The sequence below is a fragment of the Acartia tonsa genome, chromosome 6 (assembly GCF_053477335.1).
Source record: "Acartia tonsa isolate MP-2025a chromosome 6, ASM5347733v1, whole genome shotgun sequence".
NCBI classification, from domain to species: domain Eukaryota; kingdom Metazoa; phylum Arthropoda; class Copepoda; order Calanoida; family Acartiidae; genus Acartia; species Acartia tonsa.
The window spans coordinates 34,301,208-34,327,485 of NC_137265.1; the positions used below are offsets into that span (position 1 = coordinate 34,301,208).

At 35.7% G+C, this 26,278-nt stretch overlaps 1 protein-coding gene across 1 annotated transcript in view; it reads left to right on the top strand.

Annotated features, from left to right (window-relative positions):
• The first annotated feature begins 6,567 nt into the window (after positions 1-6,567).
• Naglu (N-acetyl-alpha-glucosaminidase) overlaps positions 6,568-26,278 on the top strand; it is a 28,814-nt gene continuing 9,103 nt past the window's right edge. The window contains exons 1-19 of the mRNA XM_080164453.1: positions 6,568-6,672; positions 7,263-7,351; positions 8,185-8,254; positions 8,758-8,897; positions 9,581-9,702; positions 10,217-10,300; positions 10,609-10,667; positions 11,217-11,353; positions 11,453-11,496; positions 11,999-12,085; positions 12,316-12,389; positions 12,884-12,967; positions 22,361-22,397; positions 22,583-22,675; positions 23,213-23,268; positions 23,615-23,694; positions 23,974-24,035; positions 24,316-24,387; positions 25,240-25,289. Coding sequence (XP_080020579.1) covers positions 6,658-6,672; positions 7,263-7,351; positions 8,185-8,254; positions 8,758-8,897; positions 9,581-9,702; positions 10,217-10,300; positions 10,609-10,667; positions 11,217-11,353; positions 11,453-11,496; positions 11,999-12,085; positions 12,316-12,389; positions 12,884-12,967; positions 22,361-22,397; positions 22,583-22,675; positions 23,213-23,268; positions 23,615-23,694; positions 23,974-24,035; positions 24,316-24,387; positions 25,240-25,289 — 1,455 coding nt within the window. The 5' untranslated portion in view covers positions 6,568-6,657. The remainder of the gene's footprint in view (positions 6,673-7,262; positions 7,352-8,184; positions 8,255-8,757; positions 8,898-9,580; positions 9,703-10,216; positions 10,301-10,608; positions 10,668-11,216; positions 11,354-11,452; positions 11,497-11,998; positions 12,086-12,315; positions 12,390-12,883; positions 12,968-22,360; positions 22,398-22,582; positions 22,676-23,212; positions 23,269-23,614; positions 23,695-23,973; positions 24,036-24,315; positions 24,388-25,239; positions 25,290-26,278) is intronic.

Below are 26,278 nucleotides of genomic sequence, written 5' to 3' on the forward strand. Positions count from 1 at the left end.
GCAGTTCAGTGTTTGCTAGATTAATGAGATTGGCAAGCGTGTCGCTTTCAAGAAACGCGCAGTTATCATCCGCAAATAAATAGCTTAATAGAGTGTCAGAGCATGAATCTATATCATTAATATAAATAAGGAAGAGTAAGACGCCCAGTATCGATCCTTGAAGCACCCCCCAGTCGATCAACTCCGTTCTGCTTGAATTAATTCCTTTATAAAAAACTCTTTGTCGTCTGTCTTTAAAGTAACTCTTGAACCATTTAAGTGCATGACCTCTAACCCCTAAATTCTCTAGTTTTTTTAGTAAGATAGACCTATCTAACATGTCAAAGCATTTCCTTACATCTAGCAGAACAACCATTGCTATTCTGCCAGATGCAAGGCAAGCAGTGATCTTGTTGATTAGGTGTAATATTGCATGAAAAGTAGATCTGCCGGGTCGAAACCCATATTGAAGTTTGTTAAAGTATCTTTGATGTTGCAAAAACTCCATTAATTGTATGTAAATGCATTTCTCTTGTATTTTAGAAAAACTATTAATAAGAGATACCCCTCGATAATTATCTAAAAGATAGAATGGTCCGCTTTTATGGATTAAGATTGTCCTTGTTATTTTCTGTCCGTCTGGCATTGTCCCCGTTGCAAAGCTTAAGTTTATTATGTGTAGTAAAGGCTTTATTATTGCTATTCTCACAAAATTGACTAAATATAGGCTTATTTCGTTGTCATCACAGCTTTTCTTGTGTTTCATGTTACCTAATACTTCCAGTAAGAATCTTTCAGTTATTGGTCTTAAGAAGAATGTATTTTCTGCCGGGGGAGGGAGATAGTGGTGAAATGTACTACTATTGATTTTAGGTAAAAGTGGTGTAAGACTCCTGCCTATGTTAGCTAAATATTCATTGAATTTATTGGCTATTTCTGTGTCATCGTATATTTTTTCGTTGTCTACTTCTATATACTCTATCCGTGTGTCTTTCTTGGAGGTTCCCATAGTGTCTTTCAAAATGTCCCAAAGTTTTTTAGAGTTTCCCCCAGCATCTAGTATTCTCTCTCTATAGTGAAGTTTTTTGGTTGCCCTATTCGCCTTATTAAAATTGTTTCTAAAAATCCTGTAATTCTCTGCTGCTTCCGGTGAGTCTTTACGTGCTAAATACAATTGTTTCTTTTTAAGTCTACTCTTCTTAAGTTCCTTGGTTAAATGTTGGTTAATCGGTGTGGATCTCTCTTTATTGTTAACTAATTTATTAGGTATGTTCTGATCGAGGACTCTTAAAAACTTCCCAATAAAAATTGCGTACGCTTTATTTACATCTACCTTTTCATTCATTACTTCTCTCCAGTCCGTAATCGCTAGCGCTGTCCTAAATTTCTCTAAATTTTCACTATTGAAAGATCTTTTATACGTTGGTTTTGCCTTTTGACTATTATTAGGTGGGTTTTTCAATTGTATTAGGTTGACTAACATATGATGGTCCGATATATTTGTGGGTATTATGCCACATAAGTCAACTTTACCAATTATATTTTTGCATGCAATGTTGTCAATCAAAGAGTATGTGTTGTCTGTAGTTCTTGTGGCTCTACTTATTGTGGGTACAAACGCATTCGAAATTAGACTGTTAAATAATGAGTTTGCTTCAGAATTAGGTTGGTTCATCTTGAAAAGGTTAATATTGAAGTCCGAAAATAAGATCACTGGAGTATTGTTTCTGTCCAAAAAGTCGAGGTGTGCTTCAAGTATCGATAAAAATTCATTAACCGCTGCGCTCCTAGTCATGTTAGGGGTCTTTGGGGGGTGGTAAACGTTTAATAGAGTAAACTTTTGATTACTTATTGTAATACTAATTGTAAGACATTCGTAAATCCTATCTCTGAAAAATTCATCATCATTTAATCTCGTTACTGCTATTCCTTTGCTGACTAAAAAACCTACGCCTCCGCCATTCCCTGCCCTCCTATTATTCTTTATATACTGATATCCATTAAAAGTAAGATCAAACGAGTGCCATATTTCCTGCATGGCTAATATATTTAGTTTCGAATTACCCGAGTTTATATTATCTATGAATAGTGTGACGTCATTAAATTTACTCAAGATAGACTGCACGTTTATAGAAAAAATGGATAAATATTTAGTATTTGTCGCGTTAATGAAGTTTTTTATGTCTTCTTCACTATAATATTTACATGTAGGTAAATTGAGATCGCTTATAAAATCTGAATAGTTGGTACCGTATAGTACCTGGCAATTAAGGTTAAGGCGAATATCATTATTAAGCTCGTCTATACTATTGTTTATGAGATTGTGAATATTGGCAACGTCATTATCTGCTATATTAATTACTCTGTTTGCTGCGTTTGCTACTCCTCTCAACATCTCTATATTATCATCATTTTCGACCATTTATATAAAATTTCCTAATAAAGAACTTTTTTAACATGCTCATAATAATACTACACTCCGAAAAAGATTTTAATTCCTTAGTAGTCCCAAAATATCTACTATGATCTCTACTCCCTTGTCCCCCCTCTCCCTCCCTCCCCGAGGTCGTTTCAGTTGGTTCTGTGGTGATGGGTAGCATTCTAGCCTCCCGGTATTTGCGTTCCCCAACCCCCCCCCCCTCCCTGGAACGCCATTGAGTTTAAAAAATATAATTAAATTCGGATTAAGTTAAGCTAAGTTAAATTCAAATAATTATAATTTATAATTAAGCCGTTGATTTCGTGTTGGATACACTCAAGAATACATTCAATAATAAGTAAAAAATAATACGAGAATGAAATAACTGTTGGTACACAAATTAATATTATTATTAAACCCTTAATAACTAACGTTCCTTAAATCTATGGTAAGAGACAAAAAGTTAGAATAAGAAAAAGAAATAAAAGAAAATATAAAAAGTATGTTTATGCTATGAATCGAACTTATATTTTCAATACGGTTGCAAATATTTGGGTTTGTAATTTAAAAACAAAATTAGTTACATGACATTTACTGATTTAGTGTGCAAAATTAAGGTTAAGTTTATTTGTGTAAGTTTGACTTTAGTTTGGCGTTTGATATTGCAAAAAGAAAAGAAAAGAAAGAAAAATGAAAGCGAAAGGAATATTGAAATTTGCTAGTAATTTTCAATAGTTTAACTTAGTAATGAAAATCCATGATTGTATTAAAGAAAAAAGTAAATTCTTGAGAAAAACTTTTAAGTTACTATGAAAGAATAAATAAATAGGAAAAGATTGAAATATTTTACTTAGAAATGACTATTATAACTATATTACTAGATTTGCATTGAGTTTACTATAGGTTAATCCACTGCTGCCATAAGTGGCGTTAACTGCCGCAGGTGGCCAAATGTTTCTGTAGGATATGTAAGATTATGTTAACTGCCGCAGGTGGCCAAATGTTTAAATTAATGAAAATTGAATTGCGATAGCCGCAGGTGGCTGTGACTGCCGCAGGTGGCCAAAAATGTTTATGTAAAAGTATTATATTTTACACCTGCAGTAAATAAGTTTCTGCCGCAAGTGGCACTTCCGCCGCAGGTGGCATAATTTTTACTATTATTATTAAAGAAATTTAACCTGGTATGCTGGTACTCGTGCTGGTTTTAGTGCCGCAGGTGGCAAAAGTCATTGGTGATTGTTTGTGACACCTGCCGTAATATCATAGTTTGTGCTTAAGCCGCAGGTGGCTAATAGTACACTGCTGTTTCCGCAGGTGGAAATAATGAGCCGCAGGTGGCTAGTATAGTAGCGTGGCACACTGCTATTTCCGCAGGTGGAATTAATAAGCCGCAGGTGGCTAGTTATGTTGGCATAATCTGCACACTGCTGTACCGCAGGTGGATTAACCTAGCCGCAGGTGGCTGGCCGCAGTAGATTGCTGAACCCCTGCTAACCGCAGGTGGTTACTGGAGTGACTCCTCCCGACGGTTAATAAACCGCAGGTGGTTGATTAATCAGATGGTCAGTTGTTGGTGGCTGGTTGTCCGCTGCGTGTGGACTGTGAGCTACGGGCTGGTTGTTTCCTCTGCTTTTTGGGTATACACCCTTTGGACTGCTGGGTGTTAGGTGTATCTTCTTCACTCGACATCGATGCGTCTTGTACTGATACATCCCTAGAGACATCCCTCGATACATCCCTGGATACATCCCTGGATACGTCCCTGGAGGATGCTTCTCGAGACGAAGATACGTCTCTTGATGTTGTGACGTCTCTGGCATCTTGAGTTGATTCCTGCTGGTCATTCGGTTTTGATAGGATGCCGGCTACTTCATTCTCAACGAGTGATAGCGCAATTTCTCTGACTGCTGATTTTTTGGAGATTTGGTCGTTAATATTATTCACGTCTTCTGAAATCTCCTCCCTGGTGGTCAACGTCCGCCGGTGAAGGCTGTCCAGTGGAATTTGGCGCTGCAGCTGGTCCTTGGCATCTAGGGATACTTCCGGTGCTAGTCCCTCGAATCTGTTGTGGATGGGCGTATTGAACTTAAGCTGCTTCATGGCCGGGCTCCTGCTACTTTCGTTGAAGAGCTTGAGTGGTGTAAAGTCATGCTTCCTCTTATTGTTGGTCTTCGGGGCTGTAGATTCGTTAGCTGACTCGATCTGGATGATTCCGTCGTCCCCCTCCTCATCTTCCGGATCGACTAGGAGTGGATTAATCTTGGTCGGGTTGTTCATGTCCATTAGGTGGCCTTTGTTGAGGCTGCCGTTAACAAATGCCGGCTGAGCGAATGGACTCTGCTTGTTCCTGTTTCTTATCCACTGCTTCTCATCGATCGGTGGTGAGATCAGTTCCTTTAGTGAGCGGCCATACGGATTCTGGACGGTGAAGAATTGGAATGGTTTGCTCACCAAGCTGAAAACCATGCGTTGGCCGCGTAGGTATGCTCTATGGACCTCCGGATGGCGGCATAGCCATGAGAGCACGTCTCTGTCCAGTGCCGTCGTGTCAATTCCCACCCTGCACGGGTAGAACTTACCGGAGCGTACAGATTCCGCGTAAGATTTGCTGGTGGCCTTGTTACTTTCATTTAGACTGTCGACATGAGTCTTCTTAAACTTAAGGATCGCATCTAGGTAATATCTGGAACGAAGACGGATGATGTAATTCCTGGGAGCTGCCACATCCCGGTCTCTCATGCTGCCGAGTGGATGTCCGTATTCGATGCACTGCATCCAGGAGCTGGGTACCTCATCTAGATCTCCACTGTTGAAGGCGTCCTCGAGGCATGGTTTAAGTAGTTTTTCGAAGATATTCGACATCTGAGGCTGGCCAGTTGACGTGTAGTCTGCGTAGTTGTGAATTTTTATTGAAAACGAGCGGTCTCTTCTTTCCCGGTTGTTCAGCTGGAGTATTTGAAGAGTAGAGAGCTGCTCCAATTTGCCAATCCTGTTATCATAATGGATAATCATCTCATCCATTTTATTCTTGAGGTCCAAGTCCGCTTTCTTGATGGAGTTTTTCAGATTGTCAATACTGTCCTGAATGCCCTGGACCGTCGTCTCGCTGCTGTCTCCTCTCTGTTTGATTGTCGCCAGGTCCTTCTCCAGTTTTTCGATTCTCATAAGTTGATCTGCCGAGTCGAAGTTGCTCTCTCCTTTCATTACCTTGGAGAGGATGTTAATCAGGGCTGTGGCGCCGATGCTGCCATTGGAGCGGTTCGCATATTGAAAAACAATATCCTTGATATTGTCGCTGCCTTCGTTGTCGGCCATTTCGCTGTGTCTGAAAGAGAGAGGGCGGATAATTCACTGTATCAAGTTTATTAAAAAATGTTTATATTAAGCTGGATGGTAGAAGTCACTAGTTCTAAGTTAGTAGAGAGAGTTTGCAAAAAATCACTGGGGGTACGAAAGAAAATGTTAATGAAAATTAGTGAATTGAATATATTTAATTATTTGGCAGGTATTATCATAGATGGCAGAATGTAAGAGAAAATACACATATTAATTCACATTTAGTATTTGTTGAGAAAAACGTGCTCACTACAGCTGATATTTGTTTATGTTTCACCCAGCCAATCACTGTCTGACTTTAGTCATGTGATCCTTTGAGTCACTGTCATTGGTGGGATTCCTGCCAATGGTATCCTCGTTTGTTTTGTCACGTGAGATATTCTCAATTCCTATTGGCTGACAAATTTCTAATCGTGATCTAACAAGAATTGTACGGCAATTTGAGGCCAGAAAAGGTGTCCTCGCGAGGTGGCCCCAAAAAAGGGGTGAGTTGCTGCCCAGTTCGGTTGGGGGTGATGGGGAAGAGTGCAAATTTACGTGGACACTGAAATGTGAGTGACCATCACCGACGGGATACTGAACTGAACAATTTATTTTAAAATAAAAGAGGATTTCTCTGATAGACTAGGCACTTATTTATTGAAGAATTCATTCAACCCCAACCCCAAAATAAATTACCACCTGCCAAAGTCATTAGAATGGAGGAATGATTCTTTTTTTCCTTGGCCTATCCCTTGTTCCCTGAATGTAACTATGTTTAGCAGGAATATGATAAGAATAAAATGCACACAAACACTAAACATACACACATACACCCACACACACACATACACCCACACACACACAAACACATGCATGGCAGATAAAAATAGTTTAATTGTTACCTTTAAGATAATAAGATGTGTTGTTAAAAATTCAGAATGATTATGAACAATGTAAGTAATATTTTTGCTTAACTTGCTACGCTGTTTGAATTTAAAATAAAAAGATTTCCTTGAAAACTGTAAAATATATCTTATATCTTTATGACTTTTTGAAAAGAAATGTTTTTTGCCTTTTCCACAAATTAAATTTTTTAATACTTTCCCGCCATTTACATGACCCTAAGGACCTCTAAAACAATAGCCTTCAGTTTATCCTTTACACCTTTTAAAAAGTTCCCTCTTATGTCAGTTAAATAAATTTTATATAACTTATTGTTTTCAGCAAAAAAACATTAAAAAGGTATTTCTAGTTCTTTTATGCAAAAATTTTGTGTCTAACTTCCACAGAATTATGATATATGTGTGTCTGTCCGTATGAAATTTTAAGTATGAAAGTATTAGGATGTATGTGTGTCTGTCTGCAGAAATTTCAAGTTTCTTGGCCATTTTTCTTCAGACTTTAAATTTTTGTAACAACAAGTATCAGATAATAAATTCTGGACGTTCTATGGGGTTTGCATGGCTGTACACGAAATAACAAACATATATTTTTCATTTTAAAAAGGCATCAGTTTTCATGGAAACTAATCTTGTTTTTTTAGATTTTATTAACAACGACAACATTGTTGTTGTTGTTATCTTTTGGTGATTGTGATGTTCATAACTTATGGAAACAAGTCGACGATGTCAGGTAAATTTAAATAATGTTCATAAATAGCGCAGCATTAAGTTAATGTAAATTTTTTCCAAAATAAGGGGGGGGATATCAAAGTATAATTTACGAGATCTTTAGCTTCAGACAAAAAAAACTTTACTACTTTGTATTGAAGGATATCAAATACATATTTAAATAGTTACAAGAGGTCTAAGGTTACAAAAGAAGGTAATAACATATTTAAAACCCCATGTTAACATCTTATACATTTTTAACTCTATATAGACTTACTGACAAGGATGTCTTGAGGATTAACCTTGTTATTAGAATTTAAACAGTTGCATAATTGTTATATACTGTTAATATAGAGATAAAACTTTTTCTCGTATTCATTCGAATCCGGTGGATAGGAACCGGTTCTCATCCATACGAAAAAACTATGTCTAGCATCGTATTATATCCAGCTTTCTACGAATATAGAAATGTACAATCATAAGATTAAAACCAGTTTTTTTAGCCGGTGCCTCCGGCACCTCGGGGCTAAAAAAAATAGTTTTAATCTCATATTTGTACTTTCTATATCCGCGGAAAGCCGTTTATAATACGATGCGAGAAATAACTATTTTATTCTTGGTTTGTACTTAAACATTTACTAGAAATAGCTAGTTAAATGTTTTTGAAATTTTGTATGTTTTTATCATTGAATTTCTTGCTATAATACCAATAATAAACTAATTATAAATATTATTCTAGCTTTCAAGCTTAAACATCATGCTTGGGCTTAAATTATGAATACTATTATTATCTTGTTTAATCAATTTGAAAATAATTCATACATTTATACATCTAATTTTTGTGAGTATTTTCAGTGCAGATGTTCAAGAATCAACAGTAGAAGAAATGATAAATAGAATAACTGACAGCTTCTTTGATCTCAAGGTTTGTGGGTGGTTTCCCTAAAAGTGCCTTTTCAAGTAGTAGTGTTATTTGTCACCTTAGGCTAGGTTAGGTTATAGTGGGTAAAGGGTAGACAAGCAGGGTTAGGGTCCCAAGCAGGGGTTAGACAATTAACACAAATCAATCCGCTTCCCTATTTAATGTATTTAAAAACAAGGTAAGGGGTTTCTTTGCTCCCTTGGCACTTTAAGGGAAAGAACCGGTTTTTAAGGCCTTTGGAATAAATTATTATTTATCAGTGAACCACCCAGGTATACCTTTAAAGGAAACGGATGCAGGATGTTTTTTTAAACAAAAAAAAGAGATTTAAAGAGAGGTTGGAGAAGGGGGGCAGGTATCAGTGCTACATATATTTGTCAGAAAAATAGATAGAGTATGATTCAGTAATGTAAGCTGCAACTTAAAAAAAATAATAATAGTACGATTGCAATTTCATAATTCAAGATAAGATATAATTTTGACCTAAATTTTGTACTTTGTTGTAGATAAACGTTGGAGCACCGAGGATCGGTGACGGATTGGACATGGTTGTAGTGAACTATACAGCTGATACCAGATTATTGAGTATCAATGCAACCACTGGCATAGCGGCTGCCTGGGGCTTCAACCATTTTCTAAAGTACAGGTAATTGCAATACGTTTGGTTTCTTGCTCTATCAATGAATTATAGATCAAAAGAAACACAGATTTTTAGTTTCTACACTAACACTGATTGCCTAGGCCTTCAACCATTTTCTTAGATACAGGTAATTACCAGAAGAATAGGTCATCTCGCCCTTTTAATGATATATATTCCAAAAGTCACAGGTTGTTGAGTTTACATGCTGCTATTGGAGGCTATCCTTGCTACACCCATTTTCTTGAACAGAAGTAAATAATTGTAGAAAGTGGTTTTGCAGACATTATAAATGAGTATAGGAACAACAAACACTGATTTATTAATTATTTCAATATTGCAACCAAGGATTTGTTTTTGAATAAGAGTATTTAAACATTTAAATAAAGTTAAGGGTAAATGGGATGTTTCATCCAATGAAACAATTTTGACTTATAACAATTATCTTTCAGAAAAAATATCAGTATTTAAACTTCTTTTTAATCCTTTATTTTATTGTTTAATTGAATTTTGTTATTTTGATCTACAAAATATAATTTAGATATATAAAGTAACCAAATATTATTTCTTGAGATTAATGTTCTCTTCTAAAAATAGAATATCTTTTTGTTTTATTGCTATATAGCATAGTTTGAAGTTAAACAATCAAAATACCAACACAAAATAGTTCAAATAGATCATATTAATTTTAGGTGCAATTCTCATATATCTTGGGAGACCAGAAATGTGAATTCATCCGCCTGTCAGCCCACTGTTGATCTTGTACTGACGGCCAATGACAAGTACAGATACTACATGAATGTGTGTACTCCAGGTATAATTATTTTAAGCAGCAGCTGTTAAATTGCGGCTGGTTTCCTGAAAAAGGAGATTATAAAATACTATTTTATCTTTGATTCCAATTTCTGCTTTTGTTTTATCTCCTTATAAAAAAATTCTGTTGCTATAACCACATTTAAGTAAAAGAATAGAGGTGGCACGAGCTATGTGTAACTCTTTCCACGGGGTGGGGACCCTGTGCTGGCTTTTAATTGGGTCTTTGAAACACAGCCAAGTCGCTTCAAAAGAGCAGAAAGCAATTTGCTAGCAGACAAAAAAGTTCCCCACAACTTGGACAATGTATATATATACATTTATTATAGCCACAGCATTTTTTATTCCAATTTTCGGCTACCTCAATAGATACAAGCAAAAAAAACACAGGCAATAAAACCACCAAAACTGATATTCAGCCGCAGCAAGCCAGACTCAACTCTATTAATCGGTTTCTGATCATGTGTAAATATTATTTTTGTTAACAACATTAATTAAACATTGTTTTGATTCAGGTTACAGTTTTGCATGGTGGCAGTGGTCTGACTGGGAGACACACATTGATTGGATGGCACTCAATGGGATCAATTTACCACTAGGTAAAATATGTTATCTTTACATATAGGAGGGTAGAGGGGAATGGGAAATTTTATGGAACTAGCAAGGCCGTTATAATTATATTAACACAATAAATTTAGGTTAGGATACTGGGCAATCAATGAAATCAACCTATCTTTAGGTTAAGTTTATGAATTTTTCATTATTATTTCTAAGTATGAATAGTTAATTTTGAAATCTCGATTATGAAATATGAAGAAATCATTAATTCTGTTCCTTAGCTGAGTGAGAAATACATGCTGGAAATCTTCTTGACTGCTCTTAACTTTTTTTTTATTTATTCTTACAGCATTCACTGGACAGGAAGAAATTTGGAGAAGAGTTTGGACTAAACTTGGACTTTCTCAGGTAATCATTGCAAGTCAGTAACAATCCATTGACTATAGGTTAAAGGCCCCTAATCAAATAAAACACTTTAACCTTCTATTTGCCGCATATTATTATTATTTAAACCTTACTTTAAGTTCAAAATGGATAACCTAGAAAATGTCAATCATAATATAATTTTACCTTTAAAGTTTATTAATGACAATTTGATATCAACAAAGCATTTGACAATGTTCTTTCTTTTTTAATAGACACAGACATTTTGACCTCTCCATTTAAACATACTCAGGAATAAGTTTCTAACAGTTGTGCCCCTGGCATATAGGGGATTGTGTACAGTAAAGTAATCTAAAACAATCCCAAGACTTAGATTCAGAAATAATAAAAGTTGTATACCTTATAGCTACCATAAAAGGAAAACTTAATAGGTTAACTGGGTAGCGGAGAAACAAAAGAACCTTACTATACATATATAAGGATTTGTAAAGTTATAGCGTATCAGCATAAGGAAGGAAATAATTACTAAAGAAAAAAAGTTTTTTGTCCTTATAACGGTTTTTTTTACTTCAGGAAGATCTTGACGAATATTTTGTTGGACCAGCATTTCTTCCTTGGGGAAGGATGGGAAATATCCGGGGATGGGGAGGACCTCTCACCCCTGCATGGCACAAAATTCAACTGGAAATTCAACATAAAATACTGGACAGGTAAGAAAAAAAAGTAGCACCAATTGATTCGTAAAATTTAAATCTTTACTTAAATTGTTATTTATATCCTTCTTTAAAAGTAAACCTTTACATTTATAGAATGAGAAGTTTTGGAATGATTCCTGTTCTTCCAGCTTTTTCAGGTAAAACTATGGCAATGAATCATATAGACTTTATCTTACTTTCTCAGTCTGTCCATTATGCTTTGATGGAGATGGATCTTTATATTTATTAAGAAAATATAAATCCTCAGCTGATATTCAAGATAATTTTTGTTAAGATTTGCATGATTAATTAGCACATACTTTAAATCTCACTTTAACCATATGTCTTTCAATTGAGATGTTCAGAAAAAAAAGTAGTTTCTCGGCTTCTATTGAAGATAGATGACTAACATATTTTGCCAAATGAACACAAGGATCATAGTTTGTAACTAATTTGCTGATCTTAACTTACCTAACCTAACTCGTCAATCGAAAACAGTAAAAGTGTCAAACTATGACGTCAGAAAAAATTAACAATTAACCAATGAGAGGCCGCTATATATTTTACCACAGTGAATACTGGCTTCTTATTGGTTAATTGTTAATTTTTTCTGACGTCATAGTTTGACACTTTTACTGTTTTTCGTCTATCTCATAACAGGAAAGGTACCACACGGGTATGCAAAACTACATCCCAGCAGCAACTTTACCAGTGCTGGATGGAACTATTTTCCAGACAATTTAACAGGTATTAAAAGTTTAATTAGAAAAGACAATTATCTCTATTGACTATTAGTATAGAGAATTAACAGGCAAATAGAATTATTTAACATTTAACACTTCATGTTTATATATTCAGTTACATTATGAATCTACAGACATATTTGGTAAATGTTTAAATATAATACAGAGTTGCTGTCAAAAATAAAATTAAAAAAACTTTTCTTCAAAGCTAGACAAATTATATCAAAATTTCAGGTGTACTTTTGCTTGACCCAATTGACCCCTTATTTGATGACATTGGTAAACTATTCATTGAAGAATATACAAAGGTAGCTGTTACAAATTAAAATATTAATTAATAACAGTTATTTCTCGCATCGCATTATAAACAGCTATCCGCGGATATACAATGTACAATTTTAAGATTAAACCCAGTTTTTTAGCCCCAAGATGCCGAAGGCACGGGCTAAAAAATGGTTTTAAGCATATAATTGTACATTTTTATATCGTAGAAAACTTATATAATACGATGCTAGACATAATATTTTCTTATGGATGAGAACCGGTTCTAATTCACCAGATATTAATCGGTTTCGAATGAATACGAGAAATATTATTTCATTTAACATAATTATTTTTTTTTAGTTTTTTTTATAAAACAAACAAACGGGCTTCATATATATACGACATTTACTAAATCATGCCAAATCTTTGAAGACATCCTCTCAAATGGATCTATTATGCTTTAATCGTTATTCTTCTGTAGAAAAGAAGTGTGGTAAGGAGTTTTTTTTTCCAAAAAATCATATATGAATTATTTTAGGAATTTGGGACAAATCATATTTACAACTGTGACACATTCAATGAGATGAGACCCCCAACTAATTCAACAGATTTTTTGGCTAAAGTAAGTAAAATGTAAAAGACTACTATGATGGACTAAATACAAAACTTATGAGAAACAAAGCTTATATTTAATTTATATTCATAAATCCGCAATAATGAGTTTATCATATTTTCATATTTATGTTAATAAACCTACATATATAAACAAATGATTTTAAATCTGTAAAATTTACTTGTTTGGGATACTTACAGTGCTATGAAATATGTTAGCTTCTATTGTTGCTTTTTGGGCATAATCATTTAGTTTAGTTTAGTTCAGAGAGTCGGGCTGAGAACACGCATTTTGCAAGCTCTCCCCGCCCTACCCCATGTGTTAAGCTCAGTTCTACCTCCCCCCTCTCTCTCAACTAGTTCCCCTCTCCCCACTGCCCGTGGTCACTCCGCAGTTGGAGGAAAGGGAAGACACTGTAGCCAGAGGGCACCTCGTATTTAGGCCTGGCAATGTGTTTGTGTTAACGTATCGGTCAATTGTTAACACAAAAAAGTGAAAATAAAACATTAAATAAATGAATTAAAAAATCAATATTTATGTTATGTGTAACCTAATCGCTTTAATGAACAATTTATAGTGAAGACACTCTCTAAAACTTTTTGATAATTTATCGGTCTGGCAACATTTTACCGGCGCAAAGTACTCCCGACAAATAAGCTCTCCCATTGGCTAACATTTTTTCGCGTCCCACTATTGGTCAGCTGACCCACACTCTTTCAGCACCCTCGGATCCGCCATCTTCACTTCATCATGGCCTGTAGTACGTGTGACAACCCAGAATATTGGTCAAAATTTAAAACAAATTTGGACGCAGCTTTGGATGTTAAGTTTAGTGAATACGATGCGAATATAGCCAAGGTAAGGGATGAGCTTATCCATAGTACTTTTGCCAGTCATAAAACCGAAATTAATGATATTAAATTGAGAGTCTCAGATTTAAATGTTAAATTACAATCTATTGAAGGCATTGAAAATTTCGTCGACGCTAAATCAGTCGCAAGTGAGCAAAAAGCGATTAGGACTACGATTACACAACAAAAGGACTATTTAAACTCTGTCGAATCGTCGAGAGAAAATTTCGTAAAGTTTCAACTTCTACAAAACTCGATAAGAGAGCAAAGATGTCGCGATTGGAGTTGTAGAATAGTGAACTTTCAGCAGCCATGGAACCGTGAAAATATCACTGAGTTTGTTATATTCAGAAACATTATAAGGCCCACCCTTGAAACCGCCGTTAAACGAGGGGAATTAGAATATATCCCTTCACATTTTAGTGATATCGTTGAGCGTGCTCATATGCTCCCATATACAAAGGGCCAGATCCCCGTTTTTATCTTTCGTTTTATGTCTAGATCCTACCTCGACGCGTGGATGAACAATAAGAAGGCTGTGCTCGACCGCTACAACGCCGAGATCAAGAGGTTCAACCCCAGGAATAACGCGTCACCGGTCCCGTTCTTTCCCAACAGATTTGTGCAAGCCAAACAAGATATGTCAGACCTCAACAGGAAGACAATGACCTTTGTATATGCCACCAACCAGATTTCGAGGGCCAAAGTCGCTGGCCAATATGTGCAATTCCAGCTCAAGAACGGCAGCCGCTGGATACGCTGCCTTAACCCGTTCGGCAAAGACCTGAAGGAAATGGCTCAACCCATACCTGGAAGTGAGGATTTTTTTCTGTCTGAAGCACCGCCGATCCTTCGTTTCAACAAGTTAACGCCTGAGGAAAGGAAAACATTCTTCTCGAACCAAGCTGATTTAACAGAGGATGACTTCCCCAGACAGTTTAGTACTATCACTGCCCATCCAGCCAGCACGGTTCAACATATTTCAACGTCTGCCCCTGCCCCAGCTCTTGAGGACCTGGCTGTGTTCCCTCCCATAGACTCTGCCGCACGTAATGCTGCAACTGCAACCGCCGCACCTAGTGCCGCACATGTCGCCGTTGCACCTGCCGCCGCCGCACAGTCTGCACCTGCCGCACCCGCCGCCGCCGCTGCCGCTGATTTCACTACCGCACCTGCCGCCGCGCTCACTGCCGCACCTGCCGCCGTGACCGCTGCCGTATCTGCATCTACTGCCGCAATTGCCGCCGTGTCTGCCGCCGTACCTGCCGCATTTAATGCCGCACCTACCGCCGCACACGCCGCCGCACTTGCCGCCACGTCTGCCGCCGCATCTGCCGCCGCATCTTCTGCATCTTCTGCATTTACCGTTGACTCAGCACCTTCTGATCCTGTTGCCACGAGGACATTTACCGTTGACTCAGCACCTTCTGATCCTGTTGCCACGAGGGCCAAATCCAGAGAAATCAAGGAAGTAAGAGACACCGCCAATAAAACAAAACGTATAGCAACAAAGGCGGTAATCTCAACATGAAGTTAAGTATCTTGAACGGCGAAAAAAGGTACCTAACATAAGACATTCAGCATAGTTATTATTTTCGAAATAATTTAAATATTTTGGAGTTAATTTTGATCCATATGACGTGAACTTTATAATATTATATATATATTACTTAACTTATAATCGTTCGAACGTCAATGTCGCCTATTAATCTTAAACTATGGTCTCTACCATATCTCTATTTTTTGTTGATTAGCATATAAAATATTTGGAACTTGTATGAAAATGAGTAGGGGGAACTAAACTAGCTTTTAAATGTGTTGCCACCCCCAACACACACATAAACTAAACGCAATCGGAATAAATATAGTAAATATAGTAATTTTTTTCGTTTTAACGATAATATTTTGTATATTAACTATCTTTATTTGTTCATTAATATCTACTGTGTTTCAGATGTCCATACTTGACGTTAAAACGATTCCTCCTGCGGTGCTCCTGGACCAGCTCTACTATGACAAACCTCCCTAATGAACAAATTAACCAGGATAACGGTAACTTGAACGATAACGTTGGTCTAAATCTTATGAATCCGATTTACGGTGATTACTTTAATGATTTCGAAAATGAATTCGGAATAAATTGTGTCTTTTCAAGTGAACAAGGTATTGTACAGAAACTGAAAACATTCAACGAAAACCTTCTCAATATTTTTAGTATTAATTGTCAGTCATTACATTCTAAATATAATGATATTGTCTCAACCGTAGACTTCTTCAAGCAACACGATATCCACTTAAATGTTCTGTGCTTCCAAGAATTATGGCTAAATAAGGATGTAAATATGGATTGCTATGGGATTAATAATTACGATTGGCATGTTAAACTTAGAGCAAATAATAGGGGGGGAGGGGTGGGTATTTTAGTAAGCAGATACTATAAAGTAGATAAATTATTTGATAAGTTCTCATTTAAAGAAAATATTCTTGAATCTATTTGCTTAAAAATTTCCTACAATGGTCTAAAGTTTTGTTTATTAAACTGCTACCGCCCACCTAATCAAAGTAATACTGAAATCGAAGAATTTTTTGAGCTTTTTTTGGATTTGATTGATAGAATAGCAGCACTAAACATACCATACTTCATTGTAGGAGATTTCAACTTTGACCTTTTCAAAATAAGTAACATAAATAGCAATTCCATGAGAATTATTGAATCCTTTTCTTTTAACGGTATCATAAATACTGTTACCAGAGCCACTAGAGTTACTAGAACCACAGCAACCCTTCTTGATTTATTCGGGGTAGGGAATTTTATTCAAAACCTAATGTCATCTTTTGTTTTAACCTCAAAAATCTCCGATCACTTGCCAATTATTAATTCATTCCGAATAGACAAAGTAAATAAACCCAAACTTCCAGATTTTTTTGAGAAAAGAGAATTGAATGATGAAAACTTTGATGCCTTAAACTATGCACTCTACCACACTAACTGGAATCATGTTTTAAGTCAGGACAACACAAACATTGCTTATGATAACTTTATTTCAACCTTTTTGAAACTTTATAATGAAAAGTGTCCAGTTAGAAAAAAACGAAAAAACAAACGCACCCAGCCCCAACAACCTTTCATGTCAGATTACTTATTGCGTTGTAGATTGCATAGAGACATTTTGTACAGTAACTTTTTAAAAGACAAAACAATTGAAAATGAAAGTATTTACAATGTCTATAGGAATAATTATAATAGGCAAGTGAGAAGAGCAAAGATTGATTATTACAGAAAACAAATAAGAGATGCAAATGGGGATGGGAAAAAACTTTGGAAAACTCTTAAAGAGGTCATTGGTTTTAATAAATCTTCCCCTGAGTGCACATACCTTCAAGTAGGCCCAAACAAAATTGAAAATGACCAAGAAATAGCTAACGAATTCAATCGTTATTTTAGTCAAATTGGGTCTTCCTTAAGGCCTGAAATTCCCTCCACACCCAAAATTTTTTTTGAATACTTACCACCCCCATGTCAAGACTCCCTCTTTTTTGAACCATTGTACCCCTTCAAGGTTATTAATATTATCCGAAGCATTAAACCTAAGCGTTCCACAGACATCAATGATGTCTCGATGTATGTTCTGTCTCGCTGTGCTGATACCATTGCCACTCCCCTAACACATGTTTATAATTTATCACTTCAAAATGGCACTTTTCCTGAAAAAATGAAAACTTCCAAAATAGTCGTCCTTCACAAATCAGGTTCACTCAGCGAGGCAGATAATCATCGAGGCATTAGTCTCATTGATAACTTTTCTAAACCTATCGAAAAATATGTCTGTGATACGCTGGTCAAGTTTTTAGAGGATCGGTCTTTTTTTAGCAATCGCCAGTTTGGATTCATGAAAGGGATCTCAACCTTTCATAATGTATTGAACTTAAGTACAATGATCACCCAAGCACTCAGTCGAAACGCTTCCTGTATGGCCATATTTTTGGACATAAGAAAGTGTTTCGACATGATAAATAGGGACATCCTTTTTAGCAAACTGGAGAATTCAGGGATAAGGGGGGTTGCACTCGATTGGTTCCGTAGTTACTATGCAAATAGAAAGCAGCGTGTATTTTTTAAGGGCCTTTTCTCCTCTACCATTGAATTCATTATCATTGGCGTACTCCAGGGGTCAGTCCTGGGACCAATTCTTTTTTTAATCTTCATCAATGACCTTGTTTCATGCAGTGAAGAGATCCTAATCAATCTCTTTGCTGATGATGCAGTGGGCTTCATTGAAAAGCAGAATATTATCCAATTAATAAACCTTGCAAAGGAGCTTGTCCCCAGACTGACCCAATGGTACAATGCCAATAAGCTTCTCATACACCCCCGCAAGACCAAATGTATGGTCTTCTCCACCCCCCGAGAGATACTCACCCCCGCTGAGCTCGTAGCTAAGACCAACTTTGAAGTTTATGTAAATATGAACAACCACAATGAAAATGATGAGTCAAAAATTACTAAGTTGGATCTTGTTAGCGGTACCAACGAGGGTAGTATCAAACACTTAGGAATTCAAATAGACGAGAAAATGAAGTTTTCTTATCATCTTGAAAAAGTCTATAGCAAAGTCTCTAAAATAATTTATAGTATGAAAGTAATGCGTCATTTGTTGGACAAAAAACACCTAAAGCTACTCTATACTTCTTACATTAAGTCGAATATCGAATATTGTTGTCTCCTGTTCACTGCCTGCCCTATGTATCTGTTAGCACCTATTATTAAACTGCAAAAGCAAGCCATTAGAATAATTGAAAACTTACCTAGCAGAGCTCACACAGCTGAATTTTTCAAATCTAATGGCATACTTCCATTCAACCTATTAATTGAATTCAATGTTTGTAAATTCATGCACGCCTATAAATTAGGCATTTTTCCTAAAATCTTTGAAAACACTTGGAACTTTGTTCAAGACAGACATACGTATGGCACAAGGAACAGGAACAACTTTGCTTACGAACCGGGCACCAATAGAAACTTTCTCCTGCACGCCCCTCTTAACTCTTTTCCAACTATCTTTAACAACCTTCCACTTGAAATTAAATTAATTGATAATAAAAATATTTTTAAGAAAAAATGTTTTACTTATTACATAAACAAAATTGAGTTTTAATTAAAATACAAATACTTTTCTTTCCTTTTACTCAACATTTGTTTTGCTAATGCTAAAAATCTCTGTTCTTTTTGAGTTTTTTTTGTTTTGTTTGCTTAAACCAAGTTTCTATCCGTACTCCTTATTTTTTTTAGCCCACGACTTTCTGTAAGCATTAAACTTCTTTGTTAAAATTCAATAAAACAGCATTTCCTTAACCTCAAATCACAACGAATAGGTTCCGTAGGAACCGACACACATACCCAAGTATAGAGTAGCTTGGCATAGCTTGGCATTGTTTGTTTTTTATCCATTTTATCGTTTTTACATTTTTACCCTTAGTTTATTCTTTTACATCATTTCTTTTATATTATTTTCTTAATCCAGCAGCTAACGAATCACGCAACCTCTATCTATCCAATAAAAATAACAAAGTTTTTGTTGAATTTTGGCCGAAAATTTATTTATTTATTTATTTAAATTTTGATATCGAAATTTATTATAATGACTATCGCAGACTGGTTAAGCTCTTGTACAGAGGGCATAGCCACCTAGGAGTCGTAGTCGCTGGAGTCGTCGACGCCGTCGGGTTCCTGATGGAGCAGCTCCTCTAGGATGTCCTGCTGGACGGTGACCAGGCGGTCCATCGCGGCGATGGCGTCCATGTTGGCTTGGAAGGACCGGGCTAACGTGGGCAGTGCTGCTATTAATCGCACGACTAACCCATAGTTCCCATACATCATGCGGAGGACCTCCTCATCGATGGCATCGTTGCGGAACCTCCTCCACATCAGCATGTCGCCCTCGTACACGACGCCATTCAACCTGCGCTTGACCATAAACCAGAGGTCTAGACAGCGCCTGTCTACCCCCGGAAATGGGAGTAGATCAGGCACTGCCGCGAGGTTCAACAGCTGCTGGACAACGGGTACAGGATCATCTACTTCGTCGCTCGTGTCGAGCATGGCGACGAGCTCCTGCACCTGAGCATGGAGGGGAACATTTTCCTCACCTCCAGCCTCCTCCGGATTTTCCGGCGCTCCTCCTGGTATAGCACCTTGGCCTTGTCCTACTTCTTCTTCTTGATTTGACATCTTGGAAACAATTAAATCTTGACCTAACCCACCCCATATTTATACCCCTTTTGTGTTTTAACACCATACATTATGTAATCTTTAATATAATTTATTAATTAGTAATAAACTTTCCCCACTTCCGTTTCCCGCGTATTTTCCCCTATGCTTCACAACCAATTGTTTCCCTCCCGCCCTTTTTTCACTCTTCTGTGCTATACCAGGAAACCATTCTTCCCCCCACCCCCTTTTTTCTTTCCCCCCTTCTGCCTATACCAAAAAATAAGCGCCGCTCCGTCTGTCTGGTAGGTAGCCACGGCCGTGAACAAACCACTCACCACGCCCCATTTTCTCCCCTTCGTTTCCCCCCCCCCCCCCCCCCTCCCCCTTACCTTTTCAATTCCCTGATTTTCCCCCCATACTTAACTAGTATCTACTTCATCAATTTATACTTTTTATCTTTATTTTTTTTTGATGCTAATGCAATATTATTACTAAGCTTGACCCATAGCAACATATTAACAGACATCCTATTGCTTTATATACATCTTTTAAACAATATTAATGAAAGTTCATAGCAAGATATCTAGGATTTATTAATTAAACAAAATTGATGAATTTATGAATTTATGATACATTTTAAAATTAAATTAGCACACAAATTAACTCTTTTTTACAGTACTATTTCTCACAAAACAATTTTTCTAATAGCCATATTTGACTTGTTGACTATTTGTTGATTTTTTGTGGATGTTTTACGGATATTTTTGCGGATATCTTGTATATGAAGTCGTAGAGAATTTGACCATAACTAGCCTTGACCGGTAATGGCCACTTTCTGGAGCTAAAGTTGGAGACAAGCCCCCTCTTGAGCAGTTATCTGCTGTGCTATTTCACCCAATTTATTTTCATGATACTCCATGTCCTTGTTGGGGTTATACAGAGTGAGTGCCAACTCGGTTTCAAGATAACCCTGCTGGTATAGTAGACGGGCTACCTCACGACGCACTTCATCGCTGACATTGTCACCATTAACTATATTGAGAAGTCGTTGATATGTTATTGTCAATCGATTGCGTAGCGGCTGCCACATTTGTTGGTATTCTTCCTCTCCGAACATTTTCGTGTCTAAACAACAGTAAGATTAAAACTCCACTAAAAGCTAAGCTATGACCAAAATTTAGCGCGCGACAGCACGCCACAGTTTTCTAATCTTACCATGACCCACTTTCACCCTTCTCTTTAAAAATGGTGAGATTAACATAAATATTTTTTGAGCACAAACCACTCTCCCCTCACCTCCCCTCTCCCATCCACCCCCCCCCCTCCCTTTTTTCTTTCCCACTATTGATGCCCCATACACAGCTATGCTGTGACAAGTTCTCAAAACATAAAAATCAGATTCCGGAGGAATCGAACATTACACATTTAGGGATACTCTCCCACTACCTCAAAATACCAAAATCAGATTCCGTAGGAATCGCATATGAACTATATTTTATTTTATTTTGTACATTAGTGGATTATTATATCCATTCTCAAGAAATAAAAATCAGATTCCGTAGGAATCGAAACCAATCATTACACCTTGTTCACTTAGGTACCTAAATACGTTATATAGGTACGGTTTATTATCTATGGACACATCATTGGAGTATCTTATCTTATCTTATTTTATTTTTGGATTGGACCAGCGTTGTCGCGATATTTATCGTTATCCTGTAATTATTGGTGTGGAGATGTCCTTATACACGGACAAAACTCCACTCTGTAATGAGAATAATTTGTTACAAAGGAAACTGTCTAGGTAGAGCTGAAAAAGGATCACAACGGGAATAGCGACTTCTTTTGAAGGTTTTGGTTCCTTAATTGTTCCGAATTTATGCTTGGAGAAGTGACAACTGATAGTAGGAGGATGTCTGAAATACACAGCAAGATATTGTATTTTATTATCATTATTGTTAAGATTATTTATTTGCACATATAACATTGTATCGGCTTGGCAAGCGTCAAAGTACACCAGTGGCTCCACAACCCTTAAAGGGTTATGCCAACTATCTGGTACAATGTTGCATGGAATTTTTCTTGTAAAATGTCATCTTTATTCTATTCGAACTGGCCTGGTAACTAGGTGGAGACGAAGTTCGGTCAATTCCATGCTAGGTACTTAATAATAGTTATTATGTAAATTGTTCTCAAACCTGCATCAAACATAACAAACCAGAACAATCAAACCAATCAAAGCATAGTAACCTAATGTATGATATATATCTAATAAAATATGTTGTACCTTTGAGGAAAAATAAATCTTATCTTATCTTATCTCATTTTTGTTAAATTTAGGTAGGAAAATCTGTATATGCTGGAATGTCTCAGGCAGGTAAAAAATACTTTTTGAAATTATGTATTTTTTGTTTCATAATTTAAAGTAGCAGGATGTCTATCTATCTGTAAGATCCACAATGTTTGTAATTGTCCAGTCCAGGTTTTAAGCTACTTGGATGGAGTGTATACTGTATACCTCACCCTCTTTAGAGATATGGATTTTATTATTTCAAATTTTAGATCCTGATGCAGTTTGGATGATGCAAGGATGGCTCTTTTTGGACTCAGGATTTTGGGGGTATGATCAAATCAAGGCACTGCTTACTTCAGTTAGTAAGTATATTATTTTTAGCACTTTTACCCTTAGTCCTAATTTAGGGTTCCTATTATTGATGGAGCCTTAAACCAACACAAGGCATTAATCATAACAATAACCATAATTTAAGAAAACAGTAAAAGTGTTGAACTATGACGTCAGAAAAAATTAACAATTAACCAATAATAAGCCAGTATTCACTGTGGTAAAATATATAGCGGCCTCTCATTGGTTAATTGTTAATTTTTATAACGTCATAGTTCAACACTTTTACTATTTTCATAATTTAACTTTTAATTGGTCACTATTTTTACAACTAGCTTCTATTATTTGCAAATTGTTGCTTAAAAAAACATTAGAAATTGCCATTAGACTTTTGTGAAACCATAAAGTTGACATCATACCTATTCATTGAAAAGCTTTAATTTAGGTTGAAAAAACAGTAGGTAATAATTTGTCATTTCATTGCAAAAATAGGCTATTTCAGTAATTATAAAAAGTTTTGATTTAAAGTTGTTAACAGAATTTTTGTTGAGATATTGAATTATATTTAGAGCAAGGTTCCATGTTGATGTTAGATCTGGATTCAACAGAATTTGAACAGTACTCGAGGAACTTTATGTTACTGTGCTTTGTATAAATTCTAGTGCCCTTATACCTCAGAGCAGACAACAGAAATGAAAATAGTCAAACTGCTCATACCCTTATCTAATGAGGGCCCTAAACCTGCGGTGTTCTAACCTTATTGGGCTACCGCTGTTAAAATTCTCTATGTTGGTTGCCTTAATCCACTTAAAATAGTCTAAAACCTGATATTGATGTACAGCTGGACTGAAATTACAGACCTTTTATTCAAACTCTTTTTACATTCCTGAGAAATAGACACATCCCCAATACAATTTAATCAGGATTGATAAATCAATGCATAATAACAAAACTAACAAAAATAAATATACAGAAGTGATTCCTATATGGGCCAACCATTCATATTCAACATGCTTCATAACTTTGGCGGCATTCAACAATTATTTGGCAGGTATTATCATACAACAATAAGTTGGCAGATTCTACAGTTCATCATAAATATCAGGGATAGTTCAACTACAGAAAAACCTCACCAACTTTTTTCTATTTTATAATAGTAGTTCATTTTACTGATGAATATTTTCAACTTGCAAAAGATTTTGTATGCTATATCCATATGAAATAGTAACTTTGTTAAGGTAAAATAAAAATAACCTAACCTATCATATCATATCGCTATCTTCTTCACAGGCATCTAACACATTTGTAATACAAATTGAATGTTTTATAGGAACAATATTGTCAACACAAAATCTTTTGAGGCCAGAAAAATGAAAAATTCTTCTCTAGTAGGTAAATAAAATTATGATCATGAAGGTGTATTTTATATTAAGAATTACTATTTTTCTTTTAACCTTTTCCACTAGAAAATGTAATTATCAGAATATAATGTATTTTTTGGCATAGATTTTACAATAACTTAATTTTTTACCCCTTAGGAAAAGTTAAAAATATTGATTGCTTAGCTGATTTTAAATCATGATAACTGGTCAAACAGTTTTTGCTATGTGAAATAGTAAAGGCATTGTTTCCTTCTTTCAAAACAAATAGTGATAAACATACATTTTTTTAGGAATTGGTTTAACCCCCGAGGGGATTCATAGCAGCTATATTATGTCAGACCTAATGCTGGAAATGGCTTGGAGACAGGAACATAAATACCTTAAATAGTCTAATTAACATGATGTCTGTCTGTCTTATATTATCTTTTTTGAAATGGCTACGATATAGGAATATAAGTACCTTTAATAGTCTAAGTAACAAGATTTCTGTCCGTCTGCTTGTTCATTGGGAATGGCTTGGAGATAGGAACATAAATACTTTGTAAAGTCTAAAAAACAAGATGTCTGTCCATCTGTCTGTCTATTGGGGTAATTAAAGCAGCTATGATATGTCAGATCTAATGTCTGTCCATCTATCTGTCAATTGGGGCATTTAAAATTACTATGTTATGTCATTCAATGCCTTAAATAACTTAAATAATCTAAGTAACAGAATGTCTGTCTGTATATCTACTTAGATATTTAAAACAGCTATGGTTTGCAAATCTGAGACAGCTAACAAATACCCTAAATGAACTTAGAAACAGGGTGTCTGGCCATCTGTCTGTCCAGTGATTGTCCATTGTGATATCTGAAGCAGCTATGTAATTTCATATCTAATGCTTGAAATAGTATGGAGACTTGAACATATTTACCTAAAATAATCTAAGTTACAGGATGTTTGTCTTTCAATCCATTGGGGTATCTACATTTAAAATAGCTTTGTTTTGTAAGATCTAATACTATAAATAGTTTAGAGAAAGGGACGTTATAAATAACGGGTAATCTATCCGTACGTCAATCTGTCCATTTGTGTTTCTGAAACTTTATGGTCGTTGTCTGATATATACGTCAAGAAGCATTATATCTTCCATGCAACCTATTACGAAAATACACAATGAATACACCAAGTTGACATAATACTAGCCCTTAAGATTATCAGGGTATTTATGTTTGACAGGAGCCTGTAGATGATGTAGGATTATGGTTCCAACAATATGCAACAAGGAACTTACACATAATAATAACATGAAAAAGATTAAAATTGAAAAAAAATTCTTTTTCGTCAGGTTATAACAAAAAAAAATTAAATAAAACAGAAGCACTTTATAGTGCCTATAAAAATGACGTCACACATTTCAAATGACCAATGATAGGCCAGTATACATTTTAATAATATACATAATATTTTATATAATGTATGTATTTTACCAAAAAGAATAAATATGATTTATATATAACATATAAAGATTGTATACATACATAACAATTTGGAATATGAGCGAATTTTTGTAAACTTAAGCTATTTTATACACTTAGCTATAAATACTTACTGTAATATTAGTTCATTAGACTCTCTAGGTATTGAAATTCTAAGGAGGGAAAAAAATACATCACAAAAGCTATGTGAAGCTTCCCCAAAAATTGAGAATGTAATGTAGGTTTAGTAGTTTTTTGCCGACAAATAAAAAACCTTAATACTTTATATAATACTAGCAGCTTCGCACCTAGCCTCTAGGGGCTTTGCCCCAAGAGGTAATTTAAAGAAAATTTAAGTACCTCTGGAGATCCACCACTAATTTCAAATTATTAAAAAAAAATTTGAAGAGGAATTTTTTTTTCATTTTTTGGGGGGGTTGGGGTGTCCCACCCTCCAAGAAAATAGCCTAAAATCACCACAGGACCAGTAGGTATATTCCCTGAAGAGTAGAATCCGATCAGTTGAGAAGTTATCGAGATCTTAAGGGACGGACGGACTGACAGACAGACGGATAGACATCAAGCTACTTTGTATTACAGAAGATGGTTAATAATCCACTTGTAGACTCACAAGTCAACTCACAAGCCCTACTACATAAAGGCAAACATAATGATATTTAATATTAATCAGGAAGAGAGGGATATGGCAATCCGGCAATGTGCTTAGATTAAAGAATATTCTTATATTAACATCAAAGTTTTAACAAGTTATGAGACATAAAATGTGGAGAAAAT